Here is a 22,154-nt window from a genome sequence, read left to right as displayed (position 1 = left end):
CCTCCACTGTGTTCCCAAAGTTTCTTATACTTTCCTCTCTTACAGCTGTTTTTACGTGCTATTACAATTACTAGACCATATCATTTTGGAGCACCAAACTCTCCCTTATTCATCAATGTACTCCCTTGACCCAACACATTCACCTAACACACATAGCAGCTAAAAACTTTCTACTGAATATAATAATATGTACATTATAGGAAGAAAAACAGGATTAAACATAAACACCTATAATGAACTAATCTTTGTATAGAGTGATCCAAATATTACAAAGAAGCTAAGATGTTTCATTAGAGAGACAAAATTACCCTGTTTGAAATAGTAGGGAGTGATGCTAGCATATGTAGTTGAGTTCTTGAGTAGTCTAGAGTTGAATAGCTCTTGAAACGAAGCTATCCTTAATAACAAGGCAGGGGGACCTGGGAATACTGAGGGTCTTGCTACTCAATCCCTGCCCACCATATCTTAGACTTAAGAATGACTTGATTTCATTACCATAAGGACCTGTTTCCATTCAACTTCCAAAGATGGGCATAAATGAGGACAAGCATAGAAGAAAAGCAGATCCAAGTCCTAGGCCCTCTGCTTAGCACTGGAAAATCTGGTTTGAAGGAAATAAATCCAGCCCTATTTGCAGAGATTGACACCTTGACTCTGGACTACCATCTTGACTCTGGATTATGGTGCCTACAAGGGCAACTCTGGAGTTGTTCTGTGATCTCTGCCTTCTATATTTTCTAGTCACTTCCACCTGGAAGGAAAGAATTGAAATCGGCCTATTGCCCCCCACAAACCATACATGGGGGACAAGCATTGCTTGATATTCTAATGTGAAATGACCCCATTCTTGGTACTTACCTTTCCTTATGGGAGTTGTTTCCCCTGTTTACATAGTGAAGGGACTGAAGCAGAGATTGATGGAGCTGGGATTACAGCTGAACCAAATCATAACAGCTTGGGAATCTTTTGACTGTTTTCTTTTGTTTTCAGCATCTTTCTGCCAGTTCCGGCCACCTCCCTTCCTCTGGGGACATGCTGAATTCAGCAAGTCCAGCTCTATCAGTTCTGCCCCCTGAGCCCATTGGTTTCTGGTCATCTGATAAAGCCTCTGCTGCAGGCAGGACCTGCCTCCTTCCCTCCTCCCAGCATACTTGCAACCGAAGCTGAATATTGCTGTCCTGTGGCTTCCTTCCAGCCTTACGATTCAGCTCACCATCTTCAGCTACCTGGGTCATGGCTCTGCTATTCTTCTTGATCATTGGTGAGTATTTCTGCTCCTTTTGGTCTAGGCTTCAGAATACTCTGGAACTTTGATTGGGGGAATCCTCTCCTTGCCCATCTGGTGCAGATCTATGTATCATTCAAGGAAAGGCTCTTCCTTGCTCTCCTCTTTTCTCTGTATCTGGCAATTATTCTAAATCCCCAAAGCCACTTAATCTATACCCAATTTATAATCCACCTTGATTACCAGAAAATTTCCTATTTCACTATATTTGCACTAACAAATTTGTAATAATTTATCCCATTGCCTTATCACATAAATTTTCCTAAATGCACTATTTATAAAAAGACAAATAAATGGACCAAGGTTAGCAGCAGGTAAAGCAAGAAAGGGAAGTAGAGCTGCAGGACAAACACCTTTCATTTATCATATGGTACAATTTCCTTTCAAATGTGCTTCATATAATGTTTCCCTAGTTTTTCCCAGCTTCTTATTGCTTAGATTAATTTAGAGTAAATGGGGATTTTGGAATCAAAGAGATCTGAGTTTCAATCCTTGCTCTTTGATTTCTTAGCTGTCTGAATTTTAAAGTTACCATATCTCTTTGAAATCTCATTCTCATCTATGAATAAAGATAATGGTATGTTCCTCAGACGTTTGTTAGGCACATTTTCACAAGATAACAGTGCCTGCTAGGTCCCTTCCCTAATCAATCACATCCATTTTAATTATCTTGATGATCCAGTACATCACTGAAGTCCACACTGGTTTCTCAGTTGGGCACTTGTGTGTTCTATGCAGGGTGCTGGCCACATGCTTAAACATCTATACACCCCTTATATCACCCAACAGATAGTCCCACCCATTATGAAGGTGCTGTTGAATTTCTCAGGCTTACCTTCAGTCGCACCTCCTTCATGAAGCTTTCCTGATCTGTGACACCCATGGTCATCGACCCTGCTACAGAGTATTCAAGTCACTTTTGGGCTATGTCGCTTTCACACCTACATATCAGGTTCATCACATTCAGTTTCCTTTGCATGTACACATGTTTTGTGTTCTTTATTAGACATGTAGGGTGTTTTGTATAACATAATTTTAAGTTTTACACAATTACACACAAGGTCTCATTGAGTGTGGGAGTGGCCATATCCTGAAAACTAAGGACATGGGGTTATTAAGAAATTATTTGGAAAGCAAGTATTTGGAAGAAAATATTCCAGGACAAGCCAATGAAATACATAGATTTACCTAAAAGGCTCTAGGCTGGAAGTCCAAAGATATTAACTCCTTCAGAAAGATCCTATAAGATGGGATGGCAGGCGGGGGTTGGGAATGATGAGTTCTGCAGTTCAAAGGCCACTGACACTCAGCAGTGTTCAGGACTCTCTCTACAGCATTAGGAGGGAGTCTAATGAATAGAAGAGTCTGATCATGTAGATATCCTGTAGGAAGAAACTCTGATGGTTCAAAGATGTGCTGGTGCATAAACCTGGAAGTTTGGAACTCAACATAGGACTGTTTCTGACCTATTACTCAGGGTTCAGCAAACTACAGACTGCAAACTAAGAATGCATTTTACATTTGTAAATGGTGGAAAAAAATCAAAAGAAGAATAATATTTTGTGACACATGAAAATGACATAAAATCTAAATTTCATTGTCCACAAATAAAGTTTTATTGGAACACGGCCATGCTCATTCATTTATATATATATGGCTGCACTCATGCTACAATGACAGAGTCGAGTAGTTAGAACAGACTACATGGCCCACAAAGCCTAAAATATTTACAATCTGGCCCTTTACAGAAGAAGTTTGCTGACCCTGGTCTAAATGCAGTGTCAGTGAACACAGACATATCCTGCCATTTCTCCCTATGCTTTGTGCTGCCTCCCATGACATTTTTATCTTCCCCAACCAGTGTGTCTGCCCAGAGGCCTCCAGCATGCTTTCCTTTTGAGCCCAGATGCTGTATCACCACACTTTTACTTTAGGTGGTAATCACCAATCAGTCTAATTGACTAGAATAGAAAACCAAATCTATCCATGCCTGGGGTAGAGCCAACATCAGATGTAAAGGGAACATGAAGGGTCAATTAGCTATGGTAGAACTGGTTTTGTGGTTCCTACTCAGTGTTCATGTGTCCTTTGAGACTGGTCATTCCAGGAAGAGAAGGTCCCAACAAGGACTAATTTTGAAGGCTGCGTATCTACCACTCTATCTGTCCCACAAAGTTTGGCAAAGGCTTTCTAGAGTTGCGTTTTTGAACAAAGCATTGGAAATTGACTACATGATCTCATTCACTTCTCTCTTTTTTCCTCAGCCTTTTGCAATGGACTTGGCCTATTAGGTAAGATTTTTGGGTTCCTAAGAGGGAGGACTTTAAGCTCTGGAGAGTGGAAATTCTGAAACTTCTCTGGGCCATGGAGAGAGCCTCTGGTTCAAAACAGCCCAAGTAGATTTCCTTTCTGGTTTCCCAACCCCCCCACTCAGTCTCGTGTGGGTAGATTTCCACATAAGAAAAAAGTTGGGTGGTTTATTTTGCAAGAGGATTCCTCTCCACTTGGCTTCTGTGACCCAAGGCTCTCGGCCACCTCTAAGTAGCAGATGGCTTTGTTTCAGGCTCAGAAGACACCTCTCCCCTGGGAAACAAATTTCCTTTTGCCCTGCTGAATTCTACCATTTCCAGTTCTCTCTGACAGCTTTAATGGTACCACTGAACTAGAAATGCATCAGCTTCTGTGCAGCATATGGCTTCACCAGCAGAGTGCAGGCTGGATTTCAGCCACCATTGGCCATTTCTGTGAGGAGTCTTTGGGCAGAGCACAAACAGCTCAACTGAGGAGAGAAAGGGGCTGCAAAGAGAGAATTGGTCTGTGGAAGAGGAAGGCTCTGATGGTCCAAAATCAAGGGGATTGGTTGTTGATTATGAGTTTCTATGACATTATCCCTTAAACCTAGTCTTTCTCTTTTTTTAAAAAAATTATTTATTTAATTTTGGCTGCGTTGGGTTTCGTTGCTGCACACAGGCTTTCTCTAGTTGTGGCGAGCGGGGGCTACTCTTCGTTGCAGCATGCGGGTTTCTCATTGCGGTGGCTTCTCTTGTTGCAGAGCATGGGCTCTAGGCATGCGGGCTTCAGTAGTTGTGGCATGTGGGCTTCAGTAGTTGTGGCTCACGGGCTCTAGAGCGCAGGCTCAGTAGTTGTGGCTCAAGGGCTTAGTTGCTCCATGGCATGTGGGATCTTCCCGGACCAGGGCTCGAACCCGTGTCCCCTGCGTTGGCATGTGGATTCTTAACCACTGCGCCACCAGGGAAGCCCTAGTCTTTCTCTTGATAGTAGAGGCTTTACCAGAGAGGGGCAGCTACAAACTCCGCTATGAATGTGGAGGATTTTACACCCTGAGGGATGCAGTTTGATTCCTTAAAGGAGTGCTGCTTCTGGGTCTCAGTCCAATACTCAGATTACTTGGTCTTTCTTCTCTGGCCTCCAGGGCTATCCCTTACTGCAAGTGCCAGGAGACACCTGCTCTCTTTACAGCCTTCTAACATCCTAAGATCTTGCTCCTCCATCCCTGGGTCCCTCTTTCAAGACCTCAGCTAGTTAAGTAGGCTAAAACACTGCCTAGGACACACTGCACTGACGAGCCCCTCTGTTCTTCTCTCTAGCTTTCAAATCTTTTCTCACACCTTTTCTCCCCTCAAGCTGGATTTCTTTTTTTTTTCTTTTTTTTTTTTTAATGTGACTGCATCATGGTGTTAAGGAAGAGGCAGTGGTTTTAAATTTATTTATTTATTTATTTTTGGCTGTGCTGGGTCTTCGTTTCTGTGTGAGGGTTTCCTCTAGTTGTGGCGAGCGGGGGCCACTCTTCATCATGGTGCACGGGCCTCTCACTATCGCGGCTTCTCTTGTTGCGGAGCACAGGCTCCAGATGCGCAGGCTCAGTAGCTGTGGCTCACGGGCCCAGTTGCTCCGCAGCATGTGGGATCTTCCCAGATCAGGGCTCGAACCCGTGTTGCTTGCATTGGAAGGCAGATTCTCAACCACTGTGCCACCAGGGAAGCCCCTGGATTTCTTTTATACTTATTCTGTGTTTCTCTCTCTCTCTCTCACTGTCTCTCTGTCTCTTTTTAAAAACATATTTCTTCTTTCTTAGGAGGTGTTCTAGTCCTCCACTTCATGAAAATGAAAACTGATTTAAAACCAGAGTTTTATCATTCAAAATAAAATGAAATAACCTATGCATGATTCTGATAGCTAATATTTGCTGGAGTACACAATAATGCCTATCCAAGCTCTAATCTTAGTTACAATGACCCAAAAGTTATTTCTAGATGACTCTTCTTGAGTTATATTTGTACTCAGATATATATGCCTTAAACTTTGGTGTGCAAAAATGGAGACTTTTCTTAGTTTTTTATAGTTTTATTTTAATTTCTATCTCTAACCTCCATTCTTCATATTGCTTCCCTCAAGAAATTATGGAAGAAAAGGAGAACAAAAACAAATGAACAAACCAAACATAAACTTCCCAATGTAGTTTAAAATCAGGTCAGACCTTTTTCACCCAAAAGCTTCTTCTGGGGTTGATGCCAAGTTCTAGGGAGTTTATGCAGAGTTGAGACAACGTAGGCAGTGGAAAATCTGGTCCTGAGAAATTGTATTCCATTCTTGCAGGGATCTGGGTCATTCCATGTGGCCCATGTTGTCACATGTTATACTGTTCATATTCTAGTAGATCACAGACCACCAGTCCGAATGTGGCCCCTCCAGGTTCAACAGACCTCTCCATGGAGGTATGGCAAATTTAGGTTTTCTTTATCACTCTATCACTCTGGGGCTGAGAAGACTTGGAGGGATTGCCTCAAGCCTATTAAATATAATCTCTTTGAGGGAAACAATGCTAACTATTTTGTCATCACTATTCTCTGACTTCATAAAACAATACCTGGAATGTAGTATCCAGAAGTTTGTTTCCTAATGGGCTCTTCCCTGGTCTCCCTACACAACCATCTCTACTCCACATCTAAGTCTTAGTAGAAGGGAAAGAATTTCTATTAGTCTTTTCTACCTCACGGTTGTAGTTAAGAAGCAGAAACAAGTCCTGGATTCTTCAGAACTTATCTGCAGACTCTGTGAAGCCTATCTCCTACTCCCAACTTCTAGAATCCTCTAGACTCAGTTTTGGGGCCCTGAGACTCTGAGGCTCTGACTCTTCCTTTGCCCAGTACTCTCTGTATTTCTTCTGAGCTGGGTTCTTGGGCATGGGAAAATGTCATAGAAGTAGCAAGGATGAGTGGGGGTGGATCACTGATACTGGGAGAGACAGTCAGGTTGTTCAGCCCAAATTATTTCCAGACACCTTGTCTCAATCTAGCTGCCATGGGGGGAGACAGAGTCATGAGGAAGAAAGAACAAAAACAGATATCATCTCTACACTCCTGTTCTGACCCGGGGTTTCCACTATTTGACAGTGTGACCATATGACCTTGAATTTCATGAGGATCATTTTCTTCATCAGTGAAATGGTGGGGTAGACTTGATGATCTCTATAGGTCCTTCTGATCCTGACCACCAGAGATTCTAAAAACTCTGCTGGATGCTCAACGAACCTCTTTCTCTTAATCTTCAAACACCTAGATATGACTGCTGGTTTTCGAAAACTAGCAGTCATATCTAGGTGTCTTAAAGTGGAGTTTCTTGGTAGGGTACAATTAAGAGTGTAGCAGGACTAGAACTCAGAGATGGAGTCCTGAAGCTCCTCTTCCTCCTCTTCCCTTTTGGCCCCTCGTTTTTCATCCCTCAATTTTCCACACACTGGAAGTGGTGGAAGAGTTCTAAGAAGACTGCATACGTGCCTGAGTACTCTCTGGGCTCCTCGCAGATCTCCAGCCAATATCTCATTTCTTTGCAGAGTCTTCATCCAGAGTGCGACTGGTGGGAGGTCGCCATCGCTGTGAAGGGCGGGTGGAAGTGGAACGGGACGGCCAGTGGGGCACCGTGTGTGATGACGGCTGGGACAGGAAAGATGTGGAAGTGGTGTGCCGGGAGCTGGGCTGTGGAGCAGCCACAGGGACACCCAGTGGTACTTTATATAAGCCATTGGCAGAAAAAGACCAAAAAGTCCTCATCCAAGGGGTCAGCTGCAGTGGGATGGAAAGTGAACTGATTCATTGTGAGCAAGAGGAAGATGTTTTTGATTGCTCCCACAGTGAGGATGCAGGGGCGAAGTGTGACAGTAAGTATGGCAGGGCTCAAGGACTGTGTGCCAGCTGCCCACACCCCACATGACCACTCTTTGTCCTTATTCTCCACCATGAACTAATGGCTAATTGGCTCCTTGTCCTTCACATCTTACACTTCCTCAATTGTGGACCCTGGAGACAAACATTATCCTCAGCTAGAATTGCTACTCATCCTTGGTTGAACTAATGATTTTCTCTTAGTTTCAATCTATATGAGAACCTGTTTCTCTTCTTCACACACACAAACATGCACAGATCCAACAACCGCTAAACATTTGTATCTAGAGCTCAGGTGGAGTTATGGGGAAGAAATGAGCTCCCAAAGTATAATGTATGCTTTTTCAGTTCTCAAGGATTCCACCATCTTGCTAGGTAGACAGGAGACGCTCATAGGAAACCAACACACAACAACTATGTGTGTGTGTGTGTGTGTGTGTGTATATATATATATATATATATATATATATATATATATATACACACACACATATATATACATATATATATACACATACATATATATGTGAATATATATATATATAATTGTTTTTGTTGTTGTATTCCTTTGTTCCATTCATATATTTGCTTTCTATGTATTAATAATTTCTCTCTGTGTGTCTATCTCCTCCTCCATTAGACTGTGATTTGGCTAAGGGACTAGTTCATGTCTTCTCTTTGTTACCCCACAGTTCGTTATCAGAGAAACAATCACTAAATGCTTGCACCTTGATGCTGAGGTCTCATTCTTATTTCTTAGAAAAATTCAGTGTTAGGAGCCCCCTTTTCTGGGAAGGATGTGTTCTTACAAAGAGCAGATGCTTCATCTTTCTTTTCCCACAGTTCCAGAGACTGTGCGGCTGGTTGGTGGCCCTGATCACTGCAAAGGGCGAGTGGAGGTGAAGCACCAACAGCAATGGGGCACTGTGTGCAAAGCAGGCTGGAATCTCTCAGCCGCGAAGGTGGTGTGCCGGCAGCTGGGGTGTGGGAGGGCCATACTGACCCAAAGATCCTGCAACAAGGATACCCAGGGCCAAGGGCCCATCTGGCTGAGTGAGGTGTCATGCTCAGGACAAGAAGGAAACCTTCAGGATTGCTCTTCCGGGCTCTGGGGGAAGAATAACTGCACCCATGATGAAGACACATGGGTTGAATGTGAAGGTAATGCCTATAAGTCCAGCAACTAGGTTCATTCATGAATTTGATTAAATGGAATTCTATTCAACCAATGTTTACAGAGAACTACTCATGCATCACATAACCATGGCAAAGTTATTTAATTGTGCTGCCCATCAATTGTCTTGTTTTTAAAATGGAGATAATGATACTTGCCTTTGTATATGAAAATGCTTTAAATGATATTAAGCAATATATTAATATGAACTATTATTATATTGAATTCTATATAATAGGAGAAGGACACACCATTCCATGTACTTGTTGAAGTCTTCAATTTTAAAAAGCTACTAGAAAGTCATTCATAAATATTAGACTTTTATAAAATAGATAGGAAAGTGAAAAGATCTTAGTTAAGGAAACAGTCCTGGGCCACATGGATTGGAACCTAGAGCAAGGGTTATAATCACAGAAACACAGGTGAAGAGTTTCAAAAGTGCTGATGGGGTTTGAATGAGGATGTAGATGATGTTATTTTTTCTTCTTTCCATGCCTCTCTCCATCCCCTGACCCTGCAGATCCCTTTGACTTGAGGCTGGTAGGAGGAGACTCCCGCTGCTCTGGGAGACTGGAGGTGCTGCACAAGGGTGAATGGGGCTCTGTCTGTGATGATGGCTGGGGAGAAACTGAGGAACAGGTGGTGTGCAAGCAACTGGGCTGTGGGGAGCCAATCTTTCTATCTGCCAAAGCCCGGAGAAACTTTGGCCTTGGAGCTGGCCGCATCTGGCTAGATGATGTTCATTGCTCAGGGAATGAGCAGTCCCTGGAGCAGTGTCGGCACAGGTTCTGGGGGTATCACAACTGCAACCACAAGGAAGATGTGGCCATGACCTGCTTAGGTAAGTCCTGTAGATGGAACCCAAGGGGACTGACATTGAGGGAGGTGAAGAAGGGGGTGGTGGGGGTGAACTCTGAGGATAAGGGTTATTCTACCAGTGCCGTACAACTGCCCATAATAGTCACCTACTTTATGTGTTCTTCAAGGAATTTAATTGAGACATTCTAGTAGTGAATAGAATGATAATAATAATAATACTAAAAAAACCCATACCATACAGTTATTGAATGTGAGAACAAAAAGCATTTTGAAAATTATTGAATTAACACCTTTATATTAAACATGAAGAAAGTAAGAGTCAGTCAATAAGTAACTTTCCAAAATCATAAAAATCGTTTTAAAATGATAGGGCAGAACTAAAATGACCAGTATTGACTCTTAGCTCAGGATTAGTTGTCTTAGATGACCTCAGTCCTCAAACTCTAAGTTTAAATTATAGAAAATGGTCCCATCTCATTCTACCTATTGTCACTCCCCAGATATTAAGTTAACCTGTGGGAATAGGGCTGTGGTAGGGGGCTCTTTGGGAATGCCCATGAGTGTCTTTCTAGAGAAGCTGGGATACTAACCTTGAACTGTAGACCTCTATGGGGGAGTGAAGGAAGAAATCCTGACCTGATATGAGTCAGGAAATGCAAGCATAGCCCTTGGGTGACTGACTCAAGAGAGTCACAGTTCTGAAGCCCAGCTTTTTAATCAGGGTGAGAAACTGGTGTGCAGGGCTGCCTGGTTAAATACTCAGCTATGGAACTGGGTAAGAGCTGATAGTGGACCAAAGATATGAAGAGCAGCTAATGCCCAGAAAAGGAGGGCTTTAGTGACAGAAGACTAGGGTTTGAGCCTTGCTGTTGCCATTCTGAGGCTAGTTAATCTTAGATAGTCACTTTTAACTACTCAAGACTTCAGTATTTTCACTGGTAAAAAGGGAGACACTTGTCGCATTCCTCTTGAAGAGTTTTGTGATTGTGTGAGGGTGAGAAGTGTTAATATATGTGAATACTGTTTGTGACTCATAGGGGAGCTGGTTGAATTAAGTGCCTGGGGCACTGTACCAGATTCTGACATGGTTCACATCAGTGTGAGATATGTGTGTGATTAGGTCTGGGAGGGTCTCTGTTTCCTATTCTGGAACCCAGTCTTCTTTCCTGGCCTCTTTGTGTCTGAATGAAATAATCCCCTCTTGGCATGTCCCCATCTTTACTGTACATTCTTCTTCTCTTTACAGAACTGTAGCCTGGCCTTCTTGATGCTTGACCTGATCCCTGCAGGCCCTGAGTGTCTTTTGCTTTCTCCTGGGCCAGAATGGCCTGGCATGAGCACTGAGCCTGCAGGCTTAGCTACCACTCCCTCAGCCCCTCAGCAGGAATCTGAACACTCTGCTTATACTTTGCTCTCAGAGCCAAGCACCCCTATCATTGCCTGGAGATATGAGCTGTTGAATTCTCTCTTGCTGGGGAAGATGAGCTCCTAGTTGCCCTCTCCTCACTGCTGACCCTTTGGCATTGGTTCTGGCCTCTCCTGCTTCTTCTCAACCAGCCCGGCATCCCCAGGCCTGTTACTTTGACCACTACAGGCCCTTTTCAAGACAAGATCTATGTCTGTAAAGAACATGAAAGGAATGAGACAACAAAAGAACATTTGAAGGGGAATATGGGTTAACAATTACATGAAAGTTGGGGGAAAGCTTAGAGTCTTTTTGAACGCTTTTTCTTAATCTTCAGGCGATCACAACAATTAACAACTGAATATTTTCCTATTCTTTGATGAAAGTAGACCATTCTTTCAAGAGCAGTGCAGTATCCTGTAATCCTAGACCTTTTCACGACACTTGGAAAAAAATATCACACTCCCTGAATGCCCATAATAAAATATCTTTGTTGACCATCCATATACATCTTGCCAACATGGTGTACATTGAACAAGAAGAATCTCACAAATTCACTATAATTTTTCCAAGGAAAAATGTATTGGCTATGGAGCTGCCACTAGGAGAAAGGAAAGGAAGAGATGCAGAAAGAGTTTAGGGAGGTCCAGACTCATGCCTCATGCCAACCAGATGATATCATTTTAATTCTGTCAACTCAGACTTTAGGATCTGCAAGTCTGAGGCAAGATAGAATGATACTAAGGAGAGAATCATGACTTAATTCTAAAAACTGACAACTTTAGATTCTGAGGCTGAGCCGAGTACCTGTAATATGCCTACATTTATGCTTTCTAATAAAATAGATCTCACAGTCTCAACAGTTGCCTCTCTCTGTGATATACTCTTTCTACCCAAGAGGAAGCAGGTGTCTCAGCTTTACAGGGATGACCTTTTAGGCAGGATTAGGTAGAAGATGCAATCTGCCAGCAGATGCAATCTTATGTGTAATATAGCTCTCGCCTCTGGATGGAGAACTTTCTCCCTGTCTATTTCCTATAACGGGAAAATATGTAAAGAAACCTAGCTTCATAGAAGAGAAGAAAATGCCTTAACAGACATTTTGAGATCTATCCTGTCTACTCAAAGAGATTTTGCCTTTATCTGATCAGTTATCTCAGGTCTTCCTGATTTTCCCTACAGACTAGTATCATGTTCCCTAAACCACACAGTATTATATCTAGAATCTAGAGGCCTGCTGAACTGCCTTGATTGAGTCATTGAAAAGCTCTTTTACCCTAAGTAGAGTAGAACAGGATTGGCATTTCACAAAAGGAACTTTGATTTCCCCTTAATTTCTACATTAAAATTTCTTTTGTAAAATTCCTACTTAGCAAGACCCCTGAGAACAAATTAGATAAAAATAACACCTCTTGGAGGAGTCTGGGTGATCCAACGGAGAAGGCAAGACATGACAGAAGCCTAATAGGTAGCGCTGGACATCTAATAAGAATGTGCCACTTAAATAGAGGAAACTGAGAAGCTGAAAGTCAAAGTTGACACTAGCCTATTAGCACTGTCCAGGAGAAAATTGTTCCCTGACCCAAGAATATGGCTGTTTATCTTGATTTCCAAAGTGGACATGGATGAAATAGTACATCAGAGCCTGAAGAAGTTAGCATAGTGACAAGGACTGACAGTGCTCACAAATATTCATGTTTGTTTCTTCTTCCTGCACATGACACTAGTCTATCCCAAGTTTGTGTTATAGAAGATACCCCAACCAGACTCCTGCCCCCACCCTAGCAAAGCAGTGCAGTAAACTGGAGCTCTTCATTCAATGAGAATATTACCCATTGGGTATTTTAGGAGTTGCCAGTTGACATACACCTTATCCTCCAAGTACCTGTCCTGTAACAGGCATCTCCTGACACTTGCCCAGTTCCAGATCCCTAGCTACCCCCGAAGTGCTCAGCACGCACTTGCTCACTACACTTTCTTACAGGAGTCCTGGGCAGCAATGGGTCTCCAGGTCTGTGGAGCTAGAGCCTAACACCAAGCACCTACATAATCTCCAGTGGGGAGGGGACCCACCCCTGGCAGTTTACCCTGAGGCTGCAGCTGCAAATTGGCCACAATCAGTCCCCATTTGGACTTGCTGCCTGATGGTCCCAGGCTTCTCAAGTAACTAGGGCTCCCAGGTGTCCCTTTGATCTAGGTGGGACCATATGTCCCATTCTCACAGTGGAAATAATTTACGACATTTTCATATCAAGGCAGTTAACAATAGTGTGCCTTCTCAATGCTCTTTCTCTCCTTACCTGCTGGCTTGTTAGAGAAGACTCCAAAGACCTAGGGGAGGGCAGACCCAGAAGGTGGAAGGAGCCTGGATCTCTGAATGACAGTGTGGATCTCTGAATGACTCATACTCTGCTGACTGTGTCATGAATAAGAAATAAACCTTATTTGTGTTAAGTCACTGAGGTGTTGAGGTGGGTTTTACAGCAATTAGTTTAGTCTGACTAAAACAGATATAAATAGTATTTTAAAAAATCAATTGCATTCCTTCAAAGCTCACCAAAAATATTTCTGATGATCATTTGGCTTCCTCAAAAGCTTCTAGATATCTAATATTCCATGCTAATCAGGAAATGTGAGACTTGGCTCACTCACTTTATTTTACCATAAATTATATTTTATTTTGGATATTTATTTTTGATGGTCTTCTGACCCCCACCCCACACACATACTTTTTTTTCTAAAAACCGTGCAAGATGCTCCTGGAGAATTCCTTGCCAACATTATTTGGTGTGTATCTTAAGACTTTATTATTTTTTTTAAGAACAATTTTAGGTTCACAACAAAACACAGCGGAAGGTACAAAGATTTCCCATACACCTCCTGCTCTCACATATGCATAACTTCTCCCATTCTCAACATTCCCAATAGAGTAGTATATTTATTAAAATAATGAACCTACATTGAAATATCATTATCTCCTAGATTCCATAGTTTACGTTAGGGTTCACTCTTGGTGTTGTTCTATGGGTTTGGACAAATTTATAAATGTGTATTCACCATTAGAGTATCATACAGAATAGTTTTACTACCTAAAAATCCTCTGTGCTCTGCCTATACATCCCTCATGCCCCTCTAACCCCTAGCAACCACTTATCCTTTTATTGTCTCCATAGTTTTACCTTTTCCAGAAAGTCATATCATTGGAATTGTACAGTATATAGCCTTCTCAGATTGGTTTCTTTCACTTAGTAATATGTATTTAAGTTTCCTCCGTGTCTTTTCATGACTTGATAGTTCATTTCTTTTATTTATTTATTTATATTTAAAAAATTTTTTTAGTATTATTTTACAATCTACTTAGAAAAAAAATTTTTTTTCCCACACACACACACTGTATTTTATTTTTACAAGAGATAAATAGACTGACACCAAGCATTGTACATGGATGACCACAACAAAAGCAAGAATGATTGCAATTACCAAACATGAAACACACTCATACTGTGTCATAATATTGACATTCAGTCCAGTAATCCTCCACTGTAACAGCTCCTTTACTTTGCAGTGAAAATTGATTTGTATATTCTTTGCCTCTGAGTCCTTGTGGGATTTTTTTTTTTAATTCAGACAGAAAGTCACAAAAATTATACTCATCCTCATCAGTTCACGCAGTCCCATGTAATTAATTTTTTTTTCATCTTGATCTTTTGTTAGCACTTTTATGAGTTCATCAGTTTTTCATTAGAGTTCTGAAAATGCTTATTCATTCAGTTCAGCAGTACAGTCAGTTACCAGAAACCTGTACTTGTCAGAGTCTTTTCCATGAATTTCTTGAAGATGAAAACCTTTTATAGGAACATATTTGCAAAAGCATCAGAGTACACCGAGAACTGTCTGTAAATGACAAAAGACTTAAAAATGACCACTGTTAAAGATTTGATGAAAGTTCATAATAATGCAGTTGACAAGAAAATTAGTTATTTCTGAGATATACATTTTAAAGTAATAACTAGGATTATTACTTATAACATTATACCAGAACATATAAGATTTTTAGAAATTTCATGTAATGTCTGAAACATTTATATTAACATATTTCCATACAAATACAAAATCTTATATTTGTATTTGTATGGAAATATGTATGGAAATATGTTAATATAAATGTTTCAGAAAATTTTTTTTTAATTTTATTTATTTATATTGTTGGCTCTGTTGGGTCTTCGTTGTTGCACGTGGGCTTTCTCTAGTTGCAGTGTGCGGGCTTCTCATTGCAGTGGCTCTAGGCACACAGGCTTCAGTAGTCATGGCGCGCAGGCTCAGTAGTTGTGGCTCGAGGGCTCTAGAGCACAGGCTCAGTAGTTGTGGTGCACGGGCTTAGTTGCTCCACAGCATGTGGGATCTTCCTGCACCAGGGCTCGAACCTGTGTTCCCTGCATTGACAGGCAGATCTTTAACCACTGTGCCACCAGGGAAGCCCTCATTTCTTTTTAGCACTAACATTCCATTGTCTGGATGGGCCACTTTTTTTTTTTTTTTTTTTTTGGTATCCATTTATCTAGTGAAGGACATCTTGGTGTTTCCAAGTTTTGACAATCATGAATAAAGCTGCTATAAACATGTGTGCAGATTTTTGTGTGGACATAAGTTTTAAACTCTTTTGGGTAAATAGTAAGGAGTGTTTTTCAACAATATAAGCATGCCATTCTGGCTACAGTTGATTGATACTAAAAGTGGGCTTATGTCCAAGCTAGATCAATCAACCCTTCCCAGGAGACAGGAACTCTGATTGAAATCAGGTTAGTTTCTCCAAGTAGCTAGACTTGTAACAAATTAACCCAGGAGCTGTGAGTGTTCATTTTCCACATAGATCAGAGAATGAGAGGAAGCCCTTCCACAGAGATACATGAAATGAATGAACGAGATGCACAGAGAGGAACATAGATGAGAGACATAGAACCCAAACAACATTTTCAATTTCTGGTTCTCATCTTTTCCTGGAATCCAACTGCATTCCTGGTCTTGGGTTCTGTGACAAACTGTTGTAGGTTTATAATATATGTATATTATATACCATGATATGTAATACATATTACAGTATACATATTAATATATATTAAATTTTTATTGAATTATCTCATTTTTTTTCTTTTTTGGGGGGGGGCTGCATCAGGTCTTAGTTATGGCATGCAGGATCTTTCATTTTGGTGCACGGGCTTCTCTCTAGTTGTGGCACACAGGCTCCAGAGCATGTGGGCACTGTAGTTTGTGGCATGCGGGCTCTCTAATTGAGGCACGTGGGCTCAGTAGTCACGGCACATGAGCTTAGTTGCCCCAAGGCATGTGGGATCTTAGTTCCCCAGCCAGGGATCGAACACTCGTCCTCTGCATTGGAAGGCCGATTCTTTACCGCTGGACCACGAGGGAAGTCCCTATCTCATTGGTTTTTGTATTTCTAACCAAAATAACCCTAACCAACTTTCCTGTTTTAACTTAATAAAGTGGTAATTTACCTGTCCTATGTAAGTTTAGTTAGATAAGCCCATTTATCAGTAATGAATCAATTCTCACTGCATTTATAAAATCAAGTTTATGGATCTGAAAACATGAGGACTAAGATCTATAACAGAGGTACCACTACGTCGTATTATCCTTGAGTGATGCTGGTCGGGTGGATGACCAATCAACTTGTTTACACAGGTGACAGTTATAGCTCATGCCCTCCGTATTAAAACACAGATGAATTGAGGTACTGCCATCAAGATGGCGACATAGGTCATTCCAGACTTCAGTCCTCATAAGAGAACCAACTAGCAACTATCCATAGACAAGAATGTCATTGTGAAAACTCCAGAACCTGGGGGTGAGGCTGAAAAAGAACCCCTGGACCACAGAGACTGAGAGGGGCTGCATTAGAAGGGTGAAGGAGCGGTTTCACTTTGCATCATCCGTCCCCTAGGCTGCCACTGTGCCACACTGAGAGGGTCTCCCTGGGCCTGTTGTTTCTCCAGTAGGAAAAGAGAGCCCAAGGTGGACACCCAGCTCCCCAGCATTGAGAGACGCTTCGCAAGAGTCCCGCTCAGATCTCGCCTCATGGGATTCACTTAGGTCTTCAGCATTTCTTCATCAGGACCACCCAGTAATCTATTCTGAGGGGAAGGTCACCTAGACCTAAAGCAGTCAGTAAGATGGGCCCACAGTTTTACTTAAATTCATGAAGATGCTCTGAAAGTTGTAAGAATGTCCTCATCTCATGATGTCCTCCTAATGCAGGACCTAGATCCCAAACGCTCCTTGGAGATGTTTGGGAAACTAGATAATGTCATTTTTACTCTTCCCCTAACCCATGCTTTCCCCTCCTTGGGTTTCTTTTTCTTTTTTCTTTGTTTGTAATATTTATTTATTTATTTACTTTTTTTTTGTTGCACCGGGCCTTAGTTGAGGCAGGTGGGCTCCTCAGTTGAGACTCCAGGGCTCCTTAGTTGAGGCTTGCTGGCTCCTCAGTTGCAGCATGCATGTGGGATCTAGTTCCCTGACCAGGGATCGAACTCAGGCCCCCTGTATGGGGAGTGCAGAGTCTTATCCACTGTGCCACCAGGGAAGTCCCCCCCTCCTTGGGTTTCTTTTCTTCTATTCTGAGGTGAAGGCATCCTCTCATGGGGCTTAACACATGATAATGGGATAGGTGTGCCTAATGGCCCATTTGTTCTCTATAGACTGGCTGTGGGCAGAGTTAGAAAGCACCTTCTTGTTGAGGGTCATGGTCTAGGGCAGCTCTGTCCAATAGATATATAATATGAGCCACATATATAATTTAAAATTTCCTAGTAGCCACACTAGAAAAAAGTAAAAAAAAAAAAGAACAGGTGGAATTGATTTTAATAATATGTTTTATTTAACTCAATATACCCAAAATATTATCATTTAACAGGTAATCAATATAAAAAAATTAACAAGGTACTTTACAATCTCTTTTTTTCTTGCTAAGTTTTCAAAATCCAGTATGTAATTTACACTTACGGTGCATTTCAATTTGAACTAGCTACATTTCAAGTGCTCAAAAGACATTCGTGGTTAGTGGCTATTATGTGTGACAACACATGTAGGTGTAAGATAAAGTCATTGGGGTTATACCAGTCTTAGTTCTTATCACAAGTAAAACTCTGAAAATTACTTAACACCTCTGAGCTGTAGGTTCCTCATGTGTAAAATGAGTAAATTTTCTACCTCAAAATGTTCAAACTCTTCACATCTAAAACTTATAATATCTCCTCTTTATTTCCTGAACTTTCTGTTACTGCCCTGTTAGTATCTTAGTTGGTGGCCTTATCATTCCACCTTAGGCCAAAAGAAAACAACAAAAAGTCTCTCTCCCTGCACGTCCAGCCAGTTGCCAAGTCCTCTCAGACATTTCCTTAACTAAGTCCACTTCTCTCCATTCTTACTCCTGCTTCAGAGCCTCATAATGTCCAGGTTATCCTCTCCCTAATTCATTCTCTGTATGATTAGTAATGTCTGTGCCCTGACCATGACCTAGAGCAGAGGTCACAAAGCTGCGGGGCTCTACAAAAACGCTTGTTTTCAAACAATTTTTAAAATTAGTCTCAAACATTTAAAAATTAGTAGATTTTACATAAAATTCCTAAACTCTGATTTCCTTGGACAGTCAGACGATCTAGCAACACGTTATTTTAACCTCCTGGCAATGACCAACTGAAACAGAGTAGCAACTGCTCCCTTAGATGAGGAAAGCTTTTTCCAGCTCATCATAGCCCCACCTGGCCCAACTCACCACCTGGAAAGTACACTCCAAAGCTCCTAGGATAGCATTTAAAGCCTTTCATGATTTATCCTCTGTGTCTCTTCAGCCTCATTTCATGTCAGTACTTCTTCATATTTTGTTCCAATAAAATCAAACAACAGGGCTTCCCTGGTGGCACAGTGGTTGAGAACCCGCCTGCCAATGCAGGGGACACGGGTTTGAGCCCTGGTCCAGGAAGATCCCACATGCCGCAGAGCAACTAAGCCTGTGCACCACAACTACTGAGCCTGCGCTCTAGAGCCCGCGAGCCACAACTACTGAAGTCCGGGTGCCTAGAGCCCGTGCTCTGCAGCAAGAGAAGCCACCGCAATGAGAAGGCCGCGCACCGCAACGAAGAGTATCTGCCGCTCACCGCAACTAGAGAAAGCCCGTGCGCAGCGATGAAGACCCAACGCAGCCAAAAATAAATAAAGTAAAATAAATAAACTTTTAAAAATCACGCTACAAATATCTCAGCAAAAATGCCTCACTACTCATGACTTGATGATTTTGTGTGTTTAGAATGTTCTTCCCTACCTAGAAGCTAGCTGAACTACTACTCATTTTTGGAAATTCAGCTTACACATGACGTCCTCTAGAAAGGTTTGCTTAATTCCCTTACCCCACCCCTTTCCTGATATAAGTTCAATTAGACTCTCCACTATGTTACCTCTATACCCATAACTATTCCAGTTATTATGTTAATCACTTCATTGTGTTTTGTTTGCTTATATATCTCTCTTCTCTACTATACTGTGGGTTCCTGGCACTTAAGAAACATGCCTTATAAAAAATCACTGTAAACCCAGCATGCAGTACAGTGCGTGGCGCATATTATCATTTTTAGAGACCAATAAGTAACACCCCTTTCTTACTCACCCAACTTTGGAACAAACTGAGAGTAGCAAGAGTCATGCAGAGGGAATCAAACTTCAGCTTTCTCACCAATAAAAAGTACTTTGGAGGAAGTGGCTTCAGTTGTGTGACCTCAGTGGGTTCTCTGATAACTAACCGCTGTACTAAGCAGATTTACCATGCCAGCCACAGGCAGTCGAGACACCTATGGGCCTCTGCATCAGGGACAGACTCCTTTTGTATGGACAGTGGCAGATTAGAGCATGGTGAAGCCTGGTAGCACAAAGAGAAAACCCAGGTGGCACTAGGGCAAGCTTGCTCAATTGCTTCTCCTAAATGTATCAGTCAAATAAATCACAACTCCTTGATAATATTCTTCCTGAAGTATGGACAGAAAATCTCTTCCTTTTATGAAAACAGAGGAGTAGAGGATGTGTACTCCTAACAGTCCAGAGCAGAGATCCAATAAGTAAATGAGTAATATTAATTTGAAGATGAAATCAAATTGACAATGCACATTAATAATGCCCAGCCACAAACCTGTTGTGTGACTGTGTTAGCATTTGCTATGGTAATAAACCATATCGATATCTCATGACTTACAATGTAAACTTTTATTTCTTGCCCAGGCTAACTGAGGGTTGCAGGTCAGCTGAGGTTTTTCTGGGCTCAGCTGGGCTTGGCTACAGGCTGCAGGCTGGGTTCAAGTTTCCTCTGTCATCTCATTCTAGGAAGTGTGTTGAAGGAGCAGTCAAATCAAACCATGAAACTGCGATTAAGTGTCTGAATGGATGCAGCAAATACCTTGTACATTTATATCCCTTTGGCATGTCCCATAGCCAAGCCAAAAGCCAGTGAATCAGGGATGTCCACTTCTCCCAAAGGAAACTTGAGCAAGTCACTTGACGATGAGAAAGCATATATAATTCTCTTATAGGTAGGGAGCCAATAGTTGGAAGTAGTAATCCAATCTATTACAGTGACTTGAAACAAATTTCTTCTCCTCTATGGACCACATTTTCTTCATCTGTAATATATGGGAATGAAGATTCCTGTTTTTGACCACACATCTGGGCACTATAGCCCAGACAAGTTGACATGTAACATTAACCATCACAGTTTCCCCTACAGAAAGTGGGGTTTGTTAGATATGACCCATGAGCATTGTAGATCTTTTCTCTGCATTGTGCTATGTTACTTCACTCTCCAAACTATTGCATTTGAGTTCAGATCACCTCTGTGTCCTCATCACTGCTCCATGGAGCAAAAGGTGCTGATTTCCCAATAGAAGCATCTTCTTGTGTAAATTCGTATCCTGATGTTGGAGCCCCAGTGATTTCCCCCAGAGGATTTCACATTCCTCTCCTTTCTAGTGGTGCACCCTTTCACTTACCACCTCCTGAATCAGCTCTTATCCCCATTTACTTCACTAGAATCTTTGTGAGTGGGTTCATGGTTTTCCATTTCATTATAGTATTGTATAACTTAAAGGCGTGTTCCATTTCTTGGTATATATGTATGTATTAATGTTATAAAAATAAAAGTGTGAGAACTTGATAAATAATGCAGTCTTTAAACCTATGGAGAAGGAGGAGACAGATATTTTAATCTGAAGAAATTGTGAAGGCACACACATGAGAACAGGAAAAGGTGTTAAACAGCACAGTGTATGCAGAAACATACCCTTACACTCTGAGTTTAGAGGGTTCCACATTTCTCATTGAGTTGTATGCCTTGGCCCTGAAACTTTAAACCAGGCAAACTCATCCCCACACAGGCTTTCCCAAGTCAATCAACAAAGCTGTGGCACACTTTTCCTGTTTTTGGCAATTTCCTAGGGGTCTTTAGTCTGGTCCCCAACATTGCTCCCTCTTCCCTCCGGCTTTGTACATCACTGACCATTTGTTTCTTTCTTTTTTAAAGTTTTTATTTTATATTGAACTATAGTTGATTTACAATGTTGTGTTAGTTTCAAAGTGATTCAGTTATACATAAACATATATCTATTCTTTTTCAAATTCTTCTCCCATTTAGGTTATTACAAGACCATTTGTTTCTTTTCTCAGTCTTCCTCTTTGGACTCGATACCTGGACTTGGAAGTCATTACTGAAAAGCATCTTCCCAGGTCCCTAATATCTCAGCTTCTACACATTCTTATGCCTAGATACTCAAAGATTCAAGAAATGTTGAAAATTAAGATGTCTTATTCCCCTCTAATCCACAATCTGAATTAAATACAGGCTTCAAGTGTGGAGAACTTGTAGCCACAAGGTGCTAAAGGAAGAAATGGAAGAGATTATAAATATCCTGATTTTGGGTGAGGAGGGGAACAATATTACAAGTGCCAGGGTTAGTGATAATGGCGAACTGACCCCAAATGCCCAGAAGATAATTTGCATATGGCTGTTTCCTGTATTTCACTTATAATTGTTGCCCAGATTGTAATTTCCCATGATTTTATTTTTCAGCTGTTTCATGCTCACTTATTGGTACACTGTGAAAGTTTAAATATGCCAGCTAGTATTTTATGGATAGCTTGACCCTAAAAATCATCCTGTGCAACAACTGTCAGACATTACACATAACCTGGGTGACAGCCCATCGGTCCCCGCCTTACTGGCACTTGTGCATA

At 41.5% G+C, this 22,154-nt stretch overlaps 1 protein-coding gene across 1 annotated transcript; it reads left to right on the top strand.

Moving 5' to 3' along the window:
* Nucleotides 1–6,867: 6,867 nt before the first annotated feature.
* Nucleotides 6,868–13,323, top strand: CD5L (CD5 molecule like). The gene is made up of 5 exons (XM_057554905.1): nt 6,868–6,928; nt 7,140–7,463; nt 8,311–8,628; nt 9,162–9,482; nt 13,181–13,323. The coding sequence occupies exons 1-5, from the start codon at nt 6,868–6,870 to the stop codon at nt 13,198–13,200; spliced, it is 1,044 nt and encodes a 347-aa protein (XP_057410888.1). The 3' UTR covers nt 13,201–13,323.
* The last annotated feature ends 8,831 nt before the right edge of the window (nt 13,324–22,154 follow it).

This window comes from Balaenoptera acutorostrata, chromosome 1 (assembly GCF_949987535.1).
Source record: "Balaenoptera acutorostrata chromosome 1, mBalAcu1.1, whole genome shotgun sequence".
NCBI classification, from domain to species: domain Eukaryota; kingdom Metazoa; phylum Chordata; class Mammalia; order Artiodactyla; family Balaenopteridae; genus Balaenoptera; species Balaenoptera acutorostrata.
Note: the sequence above shows the minus strand (reverse complement) of the source record. Positions and strands in the feature narration are given on the sequence as shown.

Bases quoted from the DNA above. Each gene is read 5' to 3' on its own strand.
- CD5L (XM_057554905.1), top strand. From the start codon at position 6,868: ATGACTGCTGGTTTTCGAAAACTAGCAGTCATATCTAGGTGTCTTAAA. The intron at 7,464-8,310 runs GTAAGTATGGCA...CTTTTCCCACAG, and splicing joins TGCAGGGGCGAAGTGTGACA to TTCCAGAGACTGTGCGGCTG. The intron at 9,483-13,180 runs GTAAGTCCTGTA...CTGGCTTGTTAG, and splicing joins TGTGGCCATGACCTGCTTAG to AGAAGACTCCAAAGACCTAG.